The 22,324-nt window shown below is 41.2% G+C and overlaps 1 protein-coding gene and 1 long non-coding RNA gene across 2 annotated transcripts; both read right to left on the reverse strand.

Moving 5' to 3' along the window:
• Nucleotides 1-1,045: 1,045 nt before the first annotated feature.
• LOC121549057 lies at nucleotides 1,046-14,378 on the reverse strand. The gene is made up of 3 exons (XR_005996731.2): nucleotides 14,108-14,378; nucleotides 4,982-5,165; nucleotides 1,046-2,027 (listed from the first exon to the last, which is right to left on the reverse strand). It is a non-coding gene; the product is annotated as an uncharacterized LOC121549057 (long non-coding RNA).
• Nucleotides 14,379-15,846: 1,468 nt separating this feature from the next.
• On the reverse strand, nucleotides 15,847-18,524 carry LOC121549060 (forkhead box protein A2). Its single transcript, XM_041860873.2, has 2 exons — nucleotides 18,021-18,524; nucleotides 15,847-17,382 (listed from the first exon to the last, which is right to left on the reverse strand). The coding sequence occupies exons 1-2, from the start codon at nucleotides 18,087-18,089 to the stop codon at nucleotides 16,204-16,206; spliced, it is 1,248 nt and encodes a 415-aa protein (XP_041716807.1). The 5' UTR covers nucleotides 18,090-18,524; the 3' UTR covers nucleotides 15,847-16,203.
• Between the last annotated feature and the right edge of the window lie 3,800 nt (nucleotides 18,525-22,324).

The following is a 22,324-nucleotide window of genomic DNA, read 5'->3' on the forward strand; positions in this document are numbered from 1 at the left end:
GTCTTGCCATAGATTTTCAAGCAGATTTTAGTCAAAACTTCCTGCCACTCAGGAACTGTCACTGTCTTCTTGGTAAGCAACTCCAGTGTAGATTTTGCCTTGTGTTTTAGGTTATTGTCTAGTGGAAAGCAGACTGAACCAGGTTTTCCTCGAGGATTTTGCCTGTGCTTAGCCCCAGTCCTTAACGATTACAAGCATACCCATAACATAATGCAGCCAACACTATGCTTGAAAATATGGAGAGTGGTGCTCAGTAATGTGTTGTATTTGCTCCAAACATAACACTTTGTATTCAGGACAACAAGTTAATTGCTTTGCCACATTTTTTGCAGTATTACTTTAGTGCCTTGTTGTAAACAGGATGCATGTTTTGGAATATTTCTATTCTGTTCAGGCTTCCTTCTTTTCACTCTGTCAATTAGCTTAGTATTGTGGAGTAACTACAATATTGTTGATCCATCCTCAGTGTTCTCCTATCACAGCCATTGAACTCTTTAACTGTTTTAAAGTCACCATTGACCTCATGGTGAAATCCCTGAGCGGTTTCCTTCCTCTCCGGCAACTGAGTTAGGAAGGACGGCAGTATCTTTGTAGTGACTAGGTTTATTGATACACCATCCAAAGTGTAATCACTAACTTCACCATGCTCAAAGGGATATTCAATGTCTGCTTTTTTACTCATTTACCAATAGGTGCCCTTCGTTGCGAGGCATTGGAAAACCTCCCTGGTCTTTGTGGTTGAATCTGTGTTTGAAATTCACTGCTCGACTGAGGGACCTTACAGATAATTGTATGTGTGGGGTACAGAGATGAGGTAGTCATTCAAAAATCATGTTAAACACTATTACTGCACACAGAGTTAGTCCATTTAACTTATGTGACATGTTAAGCACATTTCTACTACTGAAGTTATTTAGGCTTGCCATGACAAAGGGTTTGAATACTCCTTGACTCAAGACATTTCAGCTTTTCATTTGTAAAAATAAAACATAATTCCACTTTGACGTTATGGGGTATTGTGTGTAGGCCAGGGACCCAAAAATTTAAATTTTATCAATTTTAAATTCAGGCTGTAACACAACAAAATGTCAAGTGGTGTGAATACTTTCTGAAGGCAGTGTTTATGTATTTGTATTGACCTGTGAGCAATGTTTGTTTTACACTATCGAGCCTTCCAAACCATGTGGGTGGCTCTGGTGACTGCTTCATTCATTTGCCACAAGGGATCACGGATATAGCCCCACTTGAGAAGAATACATTTGTATTGTTTTCCAAAGTGAGGGCTTTTACACCATAAATTAGTTTGCTCACCCCCATCGAGCTCCCATTTCAAAAGACAGCATGCCTGTGCCTGCTCCCCTGCTCTTTTCCAATTTCTCTTTTCTCTTTTTTTCCTTCACGCATTCGAATGCACAGTGTGGATAGTTACGAATGTGGGGGGCAGTCGGCAGATCCAGTTGGACATGAAATGTTGGATCACCAGGAAGCAGCAGGCAAACACTGTGTCTCATTGGATCAGGCATTACTGCTCGTGTTTGCGGTTGTCCTTGACAGTGAGCGCCACTGACTCCAAAACACCTGTGTTTGCTCACTGGCTTTCCCCAATCTACTAGGAAAAGGCGCAGCATGTCACATGGCCGCCAGATAACCCAGGCACCAAGGGGAATACAAAGGGCCAGGCTTTTAGTACAATTAATGATTAATGGACACCTTTCATTTAGCTTTGTCCCATTCAACCTCTCTGACAAGAGCGCTGATATTTCATAAAGCTTTAGGACTAAGATGTAGTCATATCCAAGCAGCGCAGTTAATATTCCCGTCTTCACACGTTTTCTTGAAATGTTACACGTGGATAAGGACATTCATGGCGCGGTAGCATGGACCATTTTAGTGTTCGGGTTGATAACACTGTTTAAATGTACCACTGATGCAGGGTGAATCCAGGGCCAGCTTTGAGAGTTTCTGCTAGTCTGAACTCTTGTCCACTTACAACCTCCTCCACGTTGCAGCTAGATCAGCACACAAACCTGTAAGACAATAGACATTAACCAATCAGGCAGAGGTGGTTCTGCTGGCCCACCTGTCAAAACACATCAGTAGCAAGGTATAAGGAGTTGTACACTTGAATGCAAATATTAAGCAATATTAACATATTACTATAGTTTCATAAAAGTCAGACAATTTACAATGACAATCTTAGCCTGCATCCCAAATGGGACCCTATTCCCTATATAGTGCACTAATTTTGACCACCGGCCCTGGTTACAATTAGTGCCCTATGTAGGGAAAAGGGTGCAATTTGGGACATAGTCATAGTTGGTCAGCCTTTCACTTAATATGTCCCATGACTGAAATGGGTGATAGTTCATTCATTCTACAGTCTGTGTTAATTAAATGGGGCCCTCGTGTTTCTGTCTTAATTCATGCTGTGAATGAGAACTCCGATGCTCATTTCCTCGTTGTCAAGTGCTTTTATTGGATGGGGAAATGAAGCTCTCAGAAAAAGACCTCCATTCATCCTCAGACGAGAGTCTACACCAAGACCCTCATTCTCAGTTTCTGTGTGTCTTTGTCGCTGTGGCAGCCAATCATCCTTTCTTAGGTCCCGGCCCACTCGTAATGTTTGTTTATTTATGTTTTCCTCGCAGAGACCGTTTTAGTGGTATGTTATGGAACTTGAAGAGAGGACAGGGAGAAGTTAAAAACATGGTGAAACTCCACTGAGTCAATAGAGAAGCCCAAACACAGGAGAACTCTAGTGGGTGGGAGTGTCAGGTCAATCATTTACCACAGTGATCTGAGTGGCCTGCCCCCAAGGGGTTTAGGACAGAGTACCGTGACAGTATGCGCACCGTAGATTGATACTGAGGAGTATGGAGAGGCTTTAGAGATTAATAATGGAACAACTGAGAAAAGTAATGTGTTTAGTCAAGTTTCTTCTCTTTGTGGGAAGCAAGCCTCTACTGTTTTCCTTTCAGCTTCAAGTGATAGCCACGGTGAAACTTTTTAATATGGAAATGTAACAGCAACTACACAATAATGCATTTTAATATTGCAGATTATGGCTTCTATCAATGTAATTGTCTGCAACATTTCCATGAAAAGTATATTATTATTTTCAACTAACCCTATCACCCTTCCCCAGATTGGAGTAAACTAATTGAAAACAAAACTTAGGCTGAACAATGAATACTTTGTTAATGGATAGATTTCTCTCTTGCGCTTTCTGAAAAATGCTTCCAACTTTTTTATGTGTAACTTTGACTGAGCTGATTTTATGAACTTCCATTAACACTTGCCGTGCACAAGGTTGCAACATGGTGGCCATACATACTACAACTCATAGGACGTTTGCTAGCTGGTTAGCATCCGTTTTAGCAAATTATGGAGAAGCCATGTTGACACAGACAGGAAAACACCTGTCTGGTTTAGTTTATAGGTTTTGGATGTTTATGAGAGCACACCATCCCTCTCTTATCAAAGACCACCTGGCCATTCGTGTTTTACATGAAATTACTGTTTGTGCTGGTAAATAAAGTCTCTGTGGGCAGTAAATGTTGTCAGGCTGCCTTAAAGGCCAGTGCAGTCAAAAACGTGTTTTTCCTGTGTTTTATATATATATTTTCAGTAACACTTGCCATGCACAAGGTTGCAACATGGCAGCCAGAGATGACTACAACTCATAGGACGTTTACTAGCTGGTTAGTATCAGTTTTAGTAAATGATGGAGAAGCCATGTTGACACAGACAGGAAAACACCTGTCTGGTTTAGTTTATAAGTCTTGGATGTTTATGAGAGCACACCATCCCTCTCTTATCAAAGAGCACCTGGCCATTCGTGTTTTACATGTAAATAACGTTTTTGTGGGGAGTAAATGTTGTCAGGCTGCCTAAAAGGTCCAGTGCAATCAAATACGTGATTTTTCTTGTGTTTCATATATATTTCCACACTATGAGGTTGGAATAATACTGTGAATTTGTAAAAATGATATTAATGTCCTTTTAGTGTAAGAGCAGTTTGAAATGTCTGCCTGTTTTGGTGGGATGGAGTTTTGGCCTGCCTGGTGACATCACCAATAATAGACCAATAAGAAAGATAGTTCCAAACTTCTCTGCCAATAACAGCTACTTTTCAGTTTTCCCTTCCCAACTCAGACCACTCCCAGACAGTCCTAGCAAAATTCTTGCTTGAGAAATAGCTCTTTGATAAGAAGCTATTTTTGTTTATTTTTTACTATTTTAATAGAAAAAAATCACAGTAAGGTCCTTAATTGTTACGCAGAAATGATTTGATATTGAGATAAAAACAGCTGCATTGGACCTTAAACGTGTACTTCTGTCAGCATCTTGTGTTGTCTCCACACACCAAGGAAACAGTGGACACTCGCCAATATACAGTATCTGCAGTAATGTCAAATTTATGAGCTTTAGAGTGGACCGGGACCTCCCTTACTTTTATTAGCATAGAGGCCTGGGTCTTGGACCGCTGTGACAATGACAGTTAACTTCTTTAATAGTGCAAACAAAATGTGGAGCCACTCAAATACAGACCATTTACAAGTGAGCCAGTCCTAAAATCAATCTTATAACTTATTGGCCTTTTTCAGTCTCCATTAACTAATGTTGCTTTTCAACAGTAACACCAGTTTTACACTAGTGTATACACCCTTATGTAATACTAGGGATTTTTTTTTCTTCTACCAAAAATAAATACATCTACATTCTGTTTTCCTCAGTGCATTAATGCTTTCAGGCAGCTAACAAAATAAATTGTACATGACGAACTTTACTGCAGAAAGCCCATAATCCATAAACAAAGGTATAAATCAAAGGGGACCCATAAATCCTAATCGCAATCCTATTGAGTGGCATCTCAGGTGAGTGTGTTAAGTTAAAAATAGTACCCTAATGACTGTACGGTTCAAACAAAGGTTGTTGTGTAGGAGGATTAGGTAAGATGGATGTCTTGTTAAACACATACCTTGCTGGTGCCACTGAAGGTTCATTACCTAGTGGGCAGGTAACACATTGTCTATAGGCTTATTTTGTACTTGGGGGTCTGCATCTCTCTCTCTCTTTCTCATTCTCTATTTCTTTCTCCATCTTATCTTTCTCTGGCATTCGCTCAGACTGCATCATCCCTCCCGGGTGTACTGGGATGAAACCTGCATTGTGGAGAAAAAGAGAGCATGAGCTTCTTAGGGCCTGGTGTTAAATCTTCCATAAGCCTGACCCGTCTCTCTTACTATCATCCGAGAGTACACATCGCAATAACATTCACACAGACTTGAGGCACAGAGAAAGAGCGACGTGGTATTATTGACTCCTTAGAAAGCATTGCATCCTTTTGTTTGGTGTGCCCCTCTTTAGTAACTTCCCTCAGTATCTGCATTAAGTGTTTTCTGTAAGATGTTTGCAAGCTGTTATTGAGCTTGGATGGTCATTAGTCAGTCCTAAGGTGAAAACCACCACTCAGAATAGCCCAGGCAGGAATGTTGGACTCATCTGCCCCTCACACCCAAGACAGTGTGCTCCAAAGTCTGTTTACAGAGACCTCACACCCACAACTCAACAGTGGAAAAGCCATAACAGTGAATTACTGTGGGCTTGTGATTGGAAATTGCCTTTTCAGTCCTATGTCTGTAATATAAGGAAAATATACCATGACTCCATAGATTCAGTGTCATATTGTAGATACCTGGTAGGTCCTGGTAGGCCGGCATTTAAAAAAAGAACATGCTCTGGGTCGTAATCTAGTCATTGGTCACCATCATTCTCGGCAAGGATTCTCTGTGAATGTTCTTGAGCACAGCCAAGCACGGTGTCAGGCCCAATTTATTTTGTTTCATGGCAGTGAGGACTGTGAACGGGGATGTGTCCCAAATGGCACCCCATTCCCTATGTAGTGCACTACTTTTCACCAGGGCCTGGTCAAAAGCCGTGCACTACATTGTGCCATTTGGGACGCAATCTAGGACTGTGAATGAGTGGTGAGATCCTGTGAACAGAGCTATGTTTCAGCACCAGTGAGGCGTGAAGCAGGAGTCCTGCACCACCCAGTAGCCTATCCCACTCACTCACAGAGAGAATGTATAGGCCTACCTATGTGTATCTCCCTAAACCATGGGTTACACCAGTGGCACTCACCCCTCCCGGAATTATTAATGGGCCTTTTCAAAACATGTCATCATGCAAATGTACTGAAGGCCTACGTGGCATGGGATCTCTCATTCTGGTCTAGATGTGATATTTGACCACTTTATAACATCATATTAGAGGGTTAAATAATGATGTTGTAGGTGTGTTTATGCTATGATCAGAACAATTATTTTAACTCAATATTGATGACTTTTTTCCTTCCTAAGATTGTCTTGTATTCTATTACTCACAATTATTATTATGTTATTATAGAACAAGTAGATATGTAGAGTTGTTAAATATATCCATCCTTCACATCCAATAAGACACTCTTTCTATCTAGGCCACTCTATCACATTATATGTAGCTTACCATTAACACAATCTATAAAACCTGATAAGATTGTAACAACCCTATTTTATACTGGGTTAGTCAGTCAACACGTCTCTAATGACTCTTTATCACAAAGCCTTCCTGCCAGTTAATTAAAACAACCAAGAAAGCAATGTGACAAACAGTGGTTGTCCCAAATGGCACCCTATTCCCTATGTAGTGCACTACTTTTGACTAGAACCCATTTAGGATGCACACAATGCTGTAACATCAAACGTTGCAGAAAGCATCACGGAAGCTGTAGGGAGGGGAGGGGGAGGGGGGGTTCCCATTTAAATCTTTCCTCTGTAACCTCACTGAAGGCATAGCACACCATCAACCGTTGTATACAGACTGACCACAAGCTATAGAGGGACTTTGCAAAGAGGACTGACCCGAGAAAGTGACAGGATGCAGAGAAATTCACGTTGATTAAACCTTTTTGCATAAGACATATCCCAAAAACTGAGTTCACTCTAGTCTAGAGAAACAGCTGTTCGCCATTCATAGGGACGTACAATGTTGCTTTTTTTTAAGGCAACAAAGCTTAAGCGCCGATCTGTATGCCTTTCAGACCCCAGGTCTGGCCACCCAGAGTGATCCAGGCTGGGGGGATTTAGTGGGGTGGAGAAGGTGACTAGGGGGCTACTAAACACACTGTAGAAAAGTCCCTTTAGGTCCACATTTATAGTAGCACAGCCAGGTACCTCTGCAACTGATGAAATACTATAACGTGAATTTAATTGAAGCACTATCAAAGGTTTGTAATGTGTCTACTGCATGGAGAGGCTGGATCATAGGCAATACAACATCATTCACCACACTTGGCAACACCACAACAAACTATAGCCCATGCTAAACCACGGCACGTGCATGGCCGATCTCCGCCAATAAAACAATTGGCTATCGAGTCAAATGGAGCAGAATCAGGCCAGATTGGACAGATGTGGTCACAAGACGCTACAGTTTTACAGAGAAAAGTATTTAAAAGGCATAAGACATCTGTAGTCTTATCTAACCAATGGGGATGCAAACAGGCCACAACAAAAGGAGCCCTATGACACCGCGCTTGATTCATGGGAAAGCCATCGGCCTGCCTTTGTGGCTGCCCTTCTCCTGAGCAAATAGTCCAAACTGTTCATTCGCCGTCTCCCATTCTCTCGCCGGCACATTGTTTGTGTCCTTGCATTTCATTCTGACTGGGGAAGATTGCTCTCAGGGCCAGTGAGCAAACAGTAGAGAAAGGAGCCTGCCATCTTCCTCTGTTCCCAGGAGAACTAGTATTTTTATTTCAGCTCCAAGCTGTCAAAGGAGCCAAGAGTTTATGTCAGGATGCTGAATTAATTGCTTTAAGCTGGGGGGCTGGCCACTGCCAACTTCATCCCCAAATGCTCCGTTAAACGTTTCCATGAGATTATTAGAAAATAATGTCTCCTCCCCTCTATCATCCAACCGCTGCACAGAGTATCGAAATTTACAAATGTTTGGATAAAAAAATGATGCATTCATTTCACAGTTGCCACCATTGCGGTATGAACAATCATTTCAGTGTGGCTGTCTGTCATCATGGGTTTCAAAGGCAAACAATTGTTTTGATTGTTTGATGTTTTGCTAATTATTTATTGGTTGAAGATTTGTTGTGGCTTCATGGAAAAGCCACACACAAAAGATCACATTGATTTCATTTTGATTGCTTACTAAATGGTTGGAATTCTGTCTTGTGCTGAATATGTGATTTCCTGAATATATCTACAGAATAACGACTAATAAATAACTAGGCATCCAATAGCCCTGCCTCGTATCTGCGTCCCAAATGGCACCCTATTCCTTTTATATAGTGCACTACCCTATGGGCCCTGGACAAAAGTAGTTCACTAAATAGGAAATAGGGTGCAACTTGGGATGCAACCATAACCTATGTACCTGCAGAAAGCCATCGATCCTGTCCTGTTAATAAGTAACTCACAGTGTCTGTACCACAACCCACCCTTAACTGACCATTCTCACAGCCATGCAGGTCAAAACCTGTTCTCTGTGCTCACTGCAGTCTTTTTACTGCATTTACAAGGGCTTGTTCCAAATGGCACCCTATCCCCTATATAGTGCACTACTTTAGAAAGTAGTCCTCTGTAGCTCAATTGGTAGAGCATGGCGCTTGTAACGCCAGGGTAGTGGGTTTGATCCCCAGGACCACCCATACGTAAAAATGTATGCACACATGACTGTAAGTCGCTTTGGATAAAAGCGTCTGCTAAATGGCATATTATTATTATTATATTAGAGTAAAATGTCAAAAGTAGTGCACTATATAGGGAAGAGGTGCCATTTGGGACGCACAACATTTCTCCCAGGCAGGTAGAGCTGACAGATACTTGTCTCTGACAGATATGCTCTAACGTATTTCCTTTATCATACCCCGATACAGATGTAGGATCATAATTTGATCACAGTTTTTTTTTGCTGACATTTTTCCTGCAAAGCAGTAGTTTTTAAAAAGGCTTCTAAAGTTTGTAATTTCCACTTTAAAATGTCAGACTGGATTTGCCATAGCAAAAAAATTTGCACATTAATTAAATCCACATAATAATTCAAATTTCCTGATGGTGCAGGATTATTTTCCTGCTGTAGAACACTGGCTCAAATTAAGATCCTACATCTGTAGCTGTGATTAATTCACAGTTTAGATATACTGCATTTTACATTCTTGCTGTGGCTATACTCTTATTGCCAAATCTCTTAATTTCTTCTTCGTCACATTTAGCCTCAGATATTGGGGTTAAATTTAGCAGACCCCACATAACATCTCCTCTCTGTTCTCCTCAGCATTTCAATCTACAATGTAGATCCAGCCCAGGTCATTATTTTGTGTATTGAAACAGTCTCTCTCACGCCACTCAGCAGGCTTCCCAGTGGGAACATCCATAAAGTGGGAAACTGATCCTGTCTGCAGTGAGGAACACTATAGCTCTTTACATGGAGAATTTCCATGCTAAATCTCCCACTGATGACAGCCTTGTTACAACCTCAATACCTTCTCTGGGGGTCTTTCTGTTGCTAATGATAAAACAAGCTCCAATCACATCAGATAAATCTGGATTTGGGTGCTATGGGGCATTGGCATTACAATGGGTCATTCCTTTAATCTGGCAGATAATTAAAATGGATCCCAGAACCCCTTTAATTGACAACCTCTGGAAAACTGTGGGCATCAGGGGAGTTGTCTGCGGGGAGCTGGTGGCCTTTCACTCTGCCATACAGCACAATACACATCCCATGGCTTTGAAAATGATGCCTGACTTAAAGCACCCACCATAACCTAGATGGGGTATTTGTGTGGATACATTACTTGATAATGAGTGCAATTAATTAAACAAAAAAAAGTATAGGGTGTGAAATAGAGTGAAATTGTTGTATAGTAGCTTTTGAAATGTTTGAGTGTTTCACATCCTTACAGTTGATTATTGCACTTTCAAATATCATAAATATATTTTGTATTATACTGTCACTACACTGCAATGACCTGCGGCTTCATTAATAACCAACGTGTAACACTACCAGCTGGAATTTGTTTTCCCACACTTTGCACAACTCCCAGGTTTTCATTGCACACGGGCCTCTAAACAGGAGCACTCTCAGTCAGCAGCTTGGATTGCAGTGCAGACCAGAGATCACCCTCCTCTCATGATGGGTAGATGGATGGATTTATTGATAGATTGATTGACTGTTTACTCAGTGTGAGAGCCGTGAGGAGGACGTGAAGGGGAGCCAGTGAGGGGGTCAGGGCTGGTTCAGACTGCAGGCAGGCCTCTCAGCCCAGTCAATGGGACAGTGTTGACACAGAGCTCCTTCCCTCCATCCCCAAGTGTCAACGCCACTGTGGCGACCGCCTATGAAAGGCTCCCCCACGGCAGGAATTTCGCACCAGGCCGCCAGAAAATATCAACCCAGGCAAGTGGAGTCTCCTCTCACATTCTCGCCCTTCGCCTTCACCAGCACCTTCCCCTATCCAACTTCTCCTTTCAGAGGTTGGCCCTTTTCAGTGATGTCTGAGAGAGGGAAATGCAATAATCAGGGCCGGTTCCAGGCATAAGTGACATAAGCGGTCGGTTAGGGTCTCCGGTCGCTAGGGGGCCCCCGACCAAATGAATGGTAGAATACACTAGATGCTATTTCTAAATGTGGTTATGCATCAGCAGTTTTTCTCTTGTTATGTCAGTCACTGACAGTCACTCAATTAGCCATGTCAGCTAACAGTTTTTAGATTGATAGTTGGTCTAGCCAGCTATCTACAGTGGGGAAAAAAAGTATTTAGTCAGCCACCAATTGTGCAAGTTCTCCCACTTAAAAAGATGAGAGAGGCCTGTAATTTTCATCATAGGTACACGTCAACTATGACAGACAAATTGAGAAAAAAAATCCAGAAAATCCCATTGTAGGATTTTTAATGAATTTATTTGCAAATTATGGTGGAAAATAAGTATTTGGTCACCTACAAACAAGCAAGATTTCTGGCTCTCACAGACCTGTAACTTCTTCTTTAAGAGGCTCCTCTGTCCTCCACTCGTTACCTGTATTAATGGCACCTGTTTGAACTTGTTATCAGTATAAAAGACACCTGTCCACAACCTCAAACAGTCACACTCCAAACTCCACAATGGCCAAGACCAAAGAGCTGTCAAAGGACACCAAAAACAAAATTGTAGACCTGCACCAGGCTGGGAAGACTGAATCTGCAATAGGTAAGCAGCTTGGTTTGAAGAAATCAACTGTGGGAGCAATTATTAGGAAATGGAAGACATACAAGACCACTGATAATCTCCCTCGATCTGGGGCTCCACGCAACATCTCACCCCGTGGGGTCAAAATGATCACAAGAACGGTGAGCAAAAATCCCAGAACCACACGGGGGGACCTAGTGAATGACCTGCAGAGAGCTGGGACCAAAGTAACAAATCCTACCATCAGTAACACACTACGCCGCCAGGGACTCAAATCCTGCAGTGCGAGACGTGTCCCCCTGCTTAAGCCAGTACATGTCCAGGCCCGTCTGAAGTGCATTTGGATGATCCAGAAGAAGATTGGGAGAATGTCATACGGTCAGATGAAACCAAAATATAACTTTTTGGTAAAAACTCAACTCGTCATGTTTGGAGGACAAAGAATGCTGAGTTGCATCCAAAGAACACCATACCTACTGTGAAGCATGGGGTTGGAAACATCATGCTTTGGGGCTGTTTTTCTGCAAAGGGACCAGGACGACTAATCCGTGTAAAGAAAAGAATGAATGGAGCCATGTATCGTGAGATTTTGAGTGAAATCCTCCTTCCATCAGCAAGGGCATTGAAGATGAAACGTGGCTGGGTCTTTCAGCATGACAATGATCCCAAACACACCGCCCGGGCAACGAAGGAGTGGCTTCGTAAGAAGCATTTCAAGGTCCTGGAGTGGCCTAGCCAGTCTCCAGATCTCAACCCCATAGAAAATCTTTGGAGGGAGTTGAAAGTCTGTGTTGCCCAGCGACAGCCCCAAAACATCACTGCTCTAGAGGAGATCTGCATGGAGGAATGGGCCAAAATACCAGCAACAGTGTATGAAAACCTTGTGAAGACTTACAGAAAACGTTTGACCTGTGTCATTGCCAACAAAGGGTATATAACAAAGTATTGAGAAACTTTTGTTATTGACCAAATACTTATTTTCCACCATCATATGCCAATAAATTCATAAAAAATCCTACAATGTGATTTTCTGGATTTTTTTTTCTCATTTTGTCTGTCATAGTTGACGTGTACCTATGATGAAAATTACAGGCCTCTCTCATCTTTTTAAGTGGGAGAACTTGCACAATTGGTGGCTGACTAAATACTTTTTTTCCCCACTGTAAACTTGTAAATTGTTCTCTACACCGCATCGCAAAATGGGTAGAATTGCAGGAAATTAGCTTAAAAAATGTCTCTCTACCCCTAGGCAAAATGAGTAGAATTGCATGATTTTTTTTTTTTAATTGCTACGTTTTCTCCCGTCAACAGGGGGGCCACTAAAATGTTTTGCCACGAGGTGAGGGGCCCCCCAACCAAATCTCCCTTAGGGCCCCCAAAAGGCTAGAGGCGGCCCTGGCAATAATGAGAAAAGGCCCAATTGCTCTAAAAGATTGTTATCATGTGGATGGAACACTGTGCACCCCTTGCAGTCTGATATGAATCAGGTTAGGTTTCACACACACTAATGGAGGGAGGATGTCCAAAACCTGAGCCCTCCATCTACAACTCCTCTTGTTTATACAGAATACAAACAAAATAGAACTACCATTTTTTTATTTGTACTCCCCAGGTAATGTTAGTTTCAAAATTAGGACACAGAGGGTAGTACATTTATTGGTATTCAATAACACTACATTATTTGCATTTATAGAGGGTCAGATATACTACAGTCTGATATATGAGCATATTTTGTTTCAACCTGTTCCAACATACTATGGGGCGGGCCTCTCTCCCAGTCTAAAATATGAGATTAGGACTATATCTCAGTTGAAAGGATATTTAAGCCTAAAACCAGAGTGGAGTGAACAGCCCCAACCCTCCAATAAGCTAAAGCAGTATTACAGCTTGAAAACTCATATCAGAAATCACCTTGGAGACCACTCTTCTTGGGTGTTCCAGGTCCAGCCAAAACGGCTCATCTGGAGGGCACGAGTTGGGTACTAGTGCCCTCAATGGAATCAATGGGTGTCATACTGTATACAATCAGAGCCATATATTTGAATATATAAAGCTAAGTATATGGCTCCTGGTACATTGAGAAGCTAACTTGTTCTAGTATAATGGGGCTAAGATTACATATAAAAATAAATTGTATACTCCTAAAAATATATTGTTTTACAATAGCCTACTAAAAGCATGATTTTTGTTCGTTGAGCAAGATGCTAAATAGGCTATTATATTGCCTATTCATCCTATTTAATCTAGTTATGTTCCACTTCTGGCCATTTTCAAAACGGCCGAAGCCCTATATCACAGAGTGGGATATTCTGAGCATACACTCATTTAATGTCTAGTAATAGACTAATCCAATACCTGCATTATCAGTGGAATCGGAGTGAATCAATTATTTAAAGACTATTATTAAGGCACCGATCCCATCTCCTGCTGAAGATGAAATCAGACAGAAAAATCGTGCCAAGATAGTAGAGGGGTCACCTTCAAAATATAGCCCTGCATTGGCTATTTTTACACCGCTGTAAACAAACATTTGCCTATACAAATAATGCAATTTATAACACATAATAATAATAATAATAATAATAATAATAAAGCATTATTACTAATATTATTATTATCCTTATGCTTTATCAATATTATTATGCCTATATAAACATAGCATAGGAATACACAATGTTCACATTTCACATAGGCCAACGGTATTCATTTCTATTCGAAGAAAAACGAATACTAATTTAAAAATACCATCTGGTGAATCGAAATGTAATGAATCTCAACGAATCAAAATTTCATGAAAACAAAAACATCAAGAACAATCTACAAAAAGACCCCATGCATGACAAGGATCAAGAGAAATAAATGTGTTTTTGCATGCCTACCTCTGGATAGGTTTGTGGCCGCTGGACATTGAAAAGCGACGAGATCCTGGAAGACTCCAGCAAACTGCTTCCGAGGACTGAAGTCATCACAGCATTTATTTCAACGCGAACTCTGTCACTGTTTACTGAGCCACAAAGAAAATATATCACTATCTTGCTAGTTTTTTTAAAAATAATATTGTTTTACACTGATAATATCGATTTTTTTATCAGCAAGAGAGACAATTAAAATGTACCTACATTTTACAGACGCTCTTATCCAGAGCGACTTACAGTTAGTGCATACATTTTTCATACTGGCCCCCCGTGGGAATCGAACCCACAATCCTGGCGTTGCAAGCGCCATGCTCTACCAACTGAGCTACAGGAGGCTTACCAAGACTAATAGGCCTATAGCCTAATATTTAGTAAAGATTGCAATGTGACCTTCAGGTGTTTATTGTACATGTATGTTTTGTTTGCAGATGATTATCCCATGTATTGTGCCCCGATAATTCATGATTATGAGTCGGTCATATGAGGGGATACTGTTGCCATAAAGTGTGACAGGACAGGTGGCAAAATATGGACAGTTTGGATAGGCCTTCAGACGTCACCTTCTAGAGATTATAGACCATTTGCACATAGGGCTTTGGTCTATAAGGGGTACGGGATTTTAAAAAACACGGTACATTTTGAAATGGTTATAATTTGAGTAAAAACATGTTTTTAAGTTTAATAGCCTGTAGTTTCTTCATGTGAACATGGCTTATGTTTACGTTTCCTCGGTGAAAGCAGCATGGGCCACCATCCCATCGCGAAGTTGATGATGTATTCAGAAGGGGCTATGACATGGGTTCATCTTATCAGTTAGGATCAGTGGTGAGTCACACGTTAAGTGGTTTAAGAGTAACCCCATGACAGGGCTGCATGTGGGACTAACATCAGGGTAATAACCGTCACTTTCATTGTGAATTGTTCTTGTTTTTGCAGATGATAAAAGTGATAATGAAACAAATGTAGGGCGTCAGGTAGCCTAGTGTTGGGCCATACCCAAAGGTCGCTGGTTCGAATACCCAAGGTGAAAAGTATGTCGATGTGCCTTTGAGCAAGGCACTTAACCCTAATTTGCTCCAGGGGCGCTGTACTACTATGGCTGACCCTGTAAAACAACACATTTCACTGCACCTATCTGGTATTTGTGACAATAAATATATATTTTTAAATGTCATGCTTCATTTGAAAATTATTTGGTGCTCCGTGGTGTTCAGGAAGGATTGGTGGGGTGTGACATATGACCAACGGGAAATCATTCGGGAATTGTCAGATTGTGCAGAGGAAAACGCCCCTTTGTATAAAATGTCAAGTTAATAATAGACTAACCGAACCCGTTTTATAAATAATAACAATAATAATGTGGTTATGTTAGGTTTAATAAAATGAATAAAGCAATATTATCCTAATACATTTTTTGGGTGTGGTGGTCTTCGTTTAGTTTCTTGGCGAAAATTGCAACCTTTATTCTAAATGTGCAATTGGATATATTGTCTTATTGAATAGTATGGAATAGTATGTAGGCCTATAAGTAGGCCTATAAATACAGACATCTTACTTTATTCATTGATGCTGCTTATCTTTCATTGTTATATAATTGACCTAACTGCTAGTCTTTCTTACAGAAAGATGTTCGATATTTTTAACATTTTGAATAATTAGCCTTAATCTTATGCAGTTGCCATATAATAATGCACACAGAAAGGTCATATCAAATAATACTTTAATATAGATTTTCGCTTGCTACATGAATACACATGAAAAAATTATAGCCTAAGTTATAAGGGATACACACGATATTGGCACAAAGCACGTCTCACAATTTGTAACATACATTTCCGCTGTGCCTGTGAATCCCACAGTTACGCCTTCAATTAATGTAAAAGTGTCTGTTTGAAATAATGTCGTCACATATCAACATACTCTGAACGAACTTGACACTGAATCAGTCCCTTCCATGTCCAATGTCCATAAAATGTGATGCATAAAAACAAAAAAACAATCAATTTACAAATGTACAAATTGTAATTGCTAGAAAAAGTTAATTGAATGCAGATTCAAATTCAAGAAGAGTTCATGATTGGCCTCGAATACACACCTTGGTAGTAAGAAGTGTCTGTGGGTGTCGAAGCAACATCTATGCCCGTTTTAGTCGACATTGAGCCCATGGACAGTGCCCCTGTCATCGGTGAACCATAGCCGTACTGCATCATCTGTTCATACGTTTTTAGGTCCATTTTGTGGTGATGCTGCTGCTCCGACGACATTAGATTGTTGATGGAGAAGGGGTGATTGAATGAATAGTGGTGCTCGGGCTTCAGGTGCGCTTCGTGCACGAGCACCGAGTGATGCTGAGACAGGAGATGGTGCGTCTGTGGGATAGGAGACGGCGCGTGCTCGGCGGGGCTCATTACCTGCTGCCGGGGTTTCGGGTCAGATAATTGCCGTTTGACGTCTTTAACGGACGGGGTAGGATGGGGTGATTCGTTACCGTTACAGCTCTCTGGGCTGCTGTTAGAGCCGCCCTCGGAAGCCTTCTTCCCGGTCTCCCTGCCGAGGTCTTTCTCGCACCTGAACCGCTTTTGCCTCCGGAGATAGCAGCCGTTCTCAAACATATTCCCTGAGTCCGGGTGAAGAGTCCAGAAAGATCCTTTGCCCGGCTTATCCGGGGACCTGGGCACTTTGAGGAAGCAGTCGTTGAAGGATAGAGAGTGGCGGATAGAGTTTTGCCAGCGCTGCTGGTTCTGTCTGTAGAAGGGGAAAAGGTCCTGGATCCACTGGTATAGCTCATTCAACGTCAGCATCTTTGTGGTTGACTGCTGTAAAGCCATGGTGATGAGAGAAATGTAGGAATATGGGGGCTTGGCGTGCGTATAGCTTCTCCGGTATGTTTTGGGGTCCCTTGACCTTATGTTGGACTGTCCATACATGGGGCTCATAACGCTCATATTACTATAGGAGGACAGGGCATTCATCGATGGAGACTGGGTGTTTATGGGGCTCATGTTCGGGTTCAGCGCCGCGCTCATGCCCGCCATCCCTGCTCCCATACCGTGCATGGCCCCGGAGCCCGGTGACATCCCGGCCATGGAGTGGTTCACACCCGTGTTGACGTATGACATGTTCATGGGGCTGCCTGACATGTTGCTGGTTGAAGTCATTCCAGGCATGCTCATATAGGTGCTCATCGAGTTCATTCCTAGACCGGTGTGTTGTGTCATGTTCCCAACTGAGGTATAGCACTGTCAAAAAAAAAGAGTGCACAACGTCAATAATATATTTAACAATGTGAATGAAGTAGACCTATTAAAATCACATCGAAATAATTATGCCTACAGAAATTTGTTGTCACTTAGATCAAAATATATTTTTCAGTCGGCCAAATATCCAATCTTAATATCCAATCTTAATTTGTAACTTCAAACAATTACGTTCAAATAGTGAATACCTGCATATATACCTACATCCTAAAGAATATTCTAAAACTATTTTATTCCAAGTCTTATCAAAACGCAAAACGAAAGCGATTGAAAAGGGGGACAATTAGTCAAGGAGTGTAGCCTAATGAGGCGAAGGGATCATTGTAGGTTCCATAATAGCCTAATTCGATACATAGTCAAAAGAGAAATTATAGGCTACGATTAAATAATATGAAATACATTTCAGATTCAATTAGATTTTCTAAATAATAAAGACTCATGTTATATATTTCGTAAATGTTCTTTCCATCCTCACTAGAAATTGGTCAGAAGAGCGAAGAGATCCTGGAGGATTTCTATGGTGCCTCGAGTCAATATTTGATCACAAAGTTAATATTATCTCAAGGCTAATATTGAGTTGTATAGACAGCAACATGCATATATATTTAAACTCTACCCACCTCGGGCTCTCCGTAGTAAGCATTCCAGTCTGAATGCTCGTGTCCTTCCATTTTAACAGCGCTTAGCATTGTGGACGGTCCAAAACAAATTTCCTTCAACAGCCTCTCAGTCCCAACAGAAGATTAAGTGAAAAAACGGCCCTAAAACCGATAGGGGACCACAGGCAACCCAGGTCGTTTAGTCTGCGTGCTGCCTGGGGACCGGTTCATGGGTTTCTTTCTGCCCGGAGTGCCTTCAGATGCTGTAAAGCGACTGACGATGACAAGAGTTGTAATGACGTTAGCTCCTCGTCTTGCTGTGGTATAAGCAGCACTGTGTCGTGCTAGGCGCTCGAGCCTCCAATCCTCACTCATTCAATGCCCTATTTGAATAATCTGCTCACACCTAGGCACGAGACTGCTCGGTTGGCCCTCTATTGTACACCTGCGCTGTCTGAAAAGGGCAAACCCATTTGAAAGGATCCAATATGTAAAATGTGATTGTTTTCCATCAGAAAAAAAGACAAGGATTTTTGAATTCTAAGAGGGTTTATAGGAATGTGATTTGGCATCTTCTGACCGAGTATTCTTATTTCTCTCAAGGAGTGTGGTCTTTACCTTATTTAATTTGCATTCGAATCACATTTTACAGTTTCAGCATGCAATCAAAAAATTGGGTCAAAATAAACAAGGAATTTCCTAACCAGATTTTTCCACAAAACCACAACGTGCGTCGATATAATAAATAGGCGTCGATATAATAAATAGGCATATTGATATTGAGACATGGGTGACTATAAAACACCACTTTTAATACTTATTTAGGCCATATTGAATCATGATTTAGGAATGCAACATGGGAATGTTTTTATTTGAGCAATAAGTCCAGGGGTCCATGCATCGATTTAATTCTGGAGTGAGGGGGCGATAAGGGTAGTCTGGTCTACAACGGTGATGACAGAAAAGCACAACTTCGTAGAACGTTGTGTGCAGCATTTCGAATTTCGAAACATTGCAAACACATTTTCAGGGTCAACTGAACTCGAGGGACGTTGTAAGATTTTGGATCGTTATTATTAACTTATAGGCCTAATATTGTGCATAATTGTCTCTTGAATTCTAAGTGTTAACGCAACTAATATAATTCTATCATATTTATTTTATTATATGTCCATTGTGTAATACAAAATACTTCAGTGGGCAACAAATGATTGATCCATCTGTAATGTGAGCTCTGAACTACACTGATTGTACTAAATATTAGGAACACCATCCTAATATTGAGTTGCACCCCCTTTTGCCCTCAGAACAGCCTCAATTCGTCGGGTTATGGACCACAATGTGTCGAAAGCGTTCCACAGGTATGCTGGCCCATGTTGACTCCAATGCTTCCCACAGTTGTGTCAAGTTGGCTGGATGTCCATTGGGTGGTGGACCATTCTTGATACACATGGGAAACCGTTGAGCGTGAAAAAACCAGCAGCGTTGCAGTTCTTGACACACTCAAGCCGGTGTGCCTGGCACCTACTACTATACTCCGTTCAAAAGCACTTAAATATTTTGTCTTGCCCATTCACCCTCTGAATGGCACACATACACAATCCATGTCTCAATTGTCTCAAGGCTTAAAAATCCTTATTTAACCTGTCTGCTCCCCTTCATCAACACTGATTGAAATGGATTTAACAGGTGACATCAATAAGGGATCATAGCTTTCACCTGGACTCACCTGGCAAGTCTTTGTCATGGAAAGAGCAGGTGTTCCTAATGTTTTGTATAGTCAGTGCGCCTGGCACCTACTACCATACCCTGTTCAAAGGCACTTACTGTCAACAGAACCTCCATTTCAGACAATATCAAACAAATATTTTTACTTGAACTAGGCCTATTTTAATTTCCCCTGATTTCGTTAGTGGCTGTTTGGAGAATAGAGGTTATTCAAACAAAGCACTGTGTCTACACTCATGTGTCTGACCATCATTTTATTGACTTTTGTGAAGGCCTTGCAGCCTTGCTGCCCTATGTTTGATATGCCGGTTTCGGAAGCAAAGTTTATCTAACGTGTTTGATCACTAGAGCTGGAATGGATATCAACAGCAATTGCTGATAAACCTGGCTACGGAAAACAACGATAATAATGAGGTGATATTAATGGAGCAGTTTAACTGGTAATGCATTTGCCTAATACACACTATAGTACACGCGCACAGGCCAGCCTTCATCACGATGCAATCTTTAAATAATGGTGTTAGAAGAATGTTACTTATGATATTTAATTGTGATAACTTCCATAATCTACTATTCATAATAATTATGATAATAATGTCACGAAAAAGTGCAAAATTGTTAGAATGTATTTTAAGCCATAGCCTACATAACACATTTATGAGAAGCATACCAACATTTATAATGCTTATGTCAACGAATTATTTTACATTTACATTTTACATTTTAGTCATTTAGCAGACGCTCTTATCCAGAGCGACTTACAGTTAGTGAATACATATGTTATTTTTTTCATACTGGCCCCCCGTGGGAATCGAACCCACAACCCTGGCGTTGCAAACGCCATCCTCTATCAACTGAGCTACATCCCTACCGGCCATTCCCTCCCCTACCCTGGACGACGCTGGGCCAATTGTGCGCCGCCCATGAGTCTCCCGGTCGCGGCCGGCTGCGACAGAGCCTGGATTCGAACCAGGATCTAGTGGCACAGTTAGCACTGCGATGCAGTGCCTTAGACCACTGCGCCACTCAGGAGATATAATTATTAATGCTGTTATACATATGTATAGCTTATGAGTGTGTTATGAAGTCATTAGGTGCCATTCTATTAAGGGTACTGTTTAGCCTATGGTCAATGACAATTTGTGATAATGAGTTGGTGCTACCACATAGATAGTTAACAGGTAAATATTCATCTCAGACCACCTTGTTTGACCTCACACTCTCTCTCATATGGGGTTCTGTTGACAGCTGCTCTATTAGGTCAACCAGGGTCTTCTCACAAGCACTGATACAGTACTATCTAGTGGCCTAATTGTCGGCCTATTGCTCTTGTCAAATGCACTAAGGCTGATAAATCACAAAGGGGGTCAATAAAGGCACCACAATGGCCTTCAAATCAAGAATTACTTTAGAAGTAGAGTAGCATTAGCAAATAGTATTACAATTAGCCTATACCTAAATGCATTCCTTGAAATCTATTTGATTGGGTGAATTATGTGTTTGGTGAGTGAACAAAATGTAATTCTTTAGAAAAGGGAGCACGCAGGTATGACTGTGGATGTGTTGCATTCTCAAAGATTGCAACACATCATATTGACCAAAGAATGACAGAAGACAAAGAAGAAGAGAAAATAACAATGCAAACTCTAACATGCAGATAAATATCCAGAGAGTAGGAATCTAGGAATGTGCCAGTTTCATTACAATGTTTTCCACTGTGGCATAGGGTGTTCAAATCCCCTTAATTAGTTGTTCTGTCAGTTACCCTAGACCCCCAGAACAACTTTTCAAGGAACACAAGGGCAAGAGGTTAATCTTGTGATTCATCAAAGCAAAATTAATAATGAGTCTTTTCAGTGTGAGACGAAACCACAAAATGTTTGCTGCCATTTGCCTATAGTGACAGCAAACATACCAGATTGAGGGAGACTTGGGTCGGGGCCTTTATCCTGTACAGCTGTGACAACGGCTGTTGGCTGCAGGTTTGCGGCCTGCCACAGTGTGTTTACCTGGAGATGAATCTGAAAGGCGGCGGGACAGGGAGGACACACAACCAAGGTGAAAGGGAACAAGAGACGGCTGTTTCAGATCTAAGGAGAGTGGTTATTGCACTAGCTGGCTGGACCACCGTGCTCTCTGCATACACACACAGGACCCTAGACCAGAAAGCGTGGATCTCAATGCACCAATACACTCCTTTTCATATTGAAAGCATATTGTGGGTTTAAATGGAAGACAGTTGAGATGTTTGCCTTCAGAATGTATTCATACCCCTTCACTTATTCCACATTTTGTTGTGTTACAGCCTGAATTCAAAATGGATTAAATATATTTTTTCTCAACCATCTAAACAACAATACCCCATAATGACAAAGTGAAAACATGTTTAGAAATTTTAGCAAATGTACTGAAAATGAAATACAGAAATATCTCATTTAAATAAGTATTCACACACCTAAGTCAGTACTATGAAGAAGCACCTTTGGCAGCGATTACAGCTGTGAGTCTTTCTGGCTAAGTCTCTAAGAGCTTTCCACACCTGGATTGTGCAACATTTGGCCATTATTTGTTTCAAATTCTTCAACCTCTATCAAATT

The sequence above is a fragment of the Coregonus clupeaformis genome, chromosome 33 (genome assembly GCF_020615455.1).
Source record: "Coregonus clupeaformis isolate EN_2021a chromosome 33, ASM2061545v1, whole genome shotgun sequence".
In the NCBI taxonomy this organism is placed as follows: domain Eukaryota; kingdom Metazoa; phylum Chordata; class Actinopteri; order Salmoniformes; family Salmonidae; genus Coregonus; species Coregonus clupeaformis.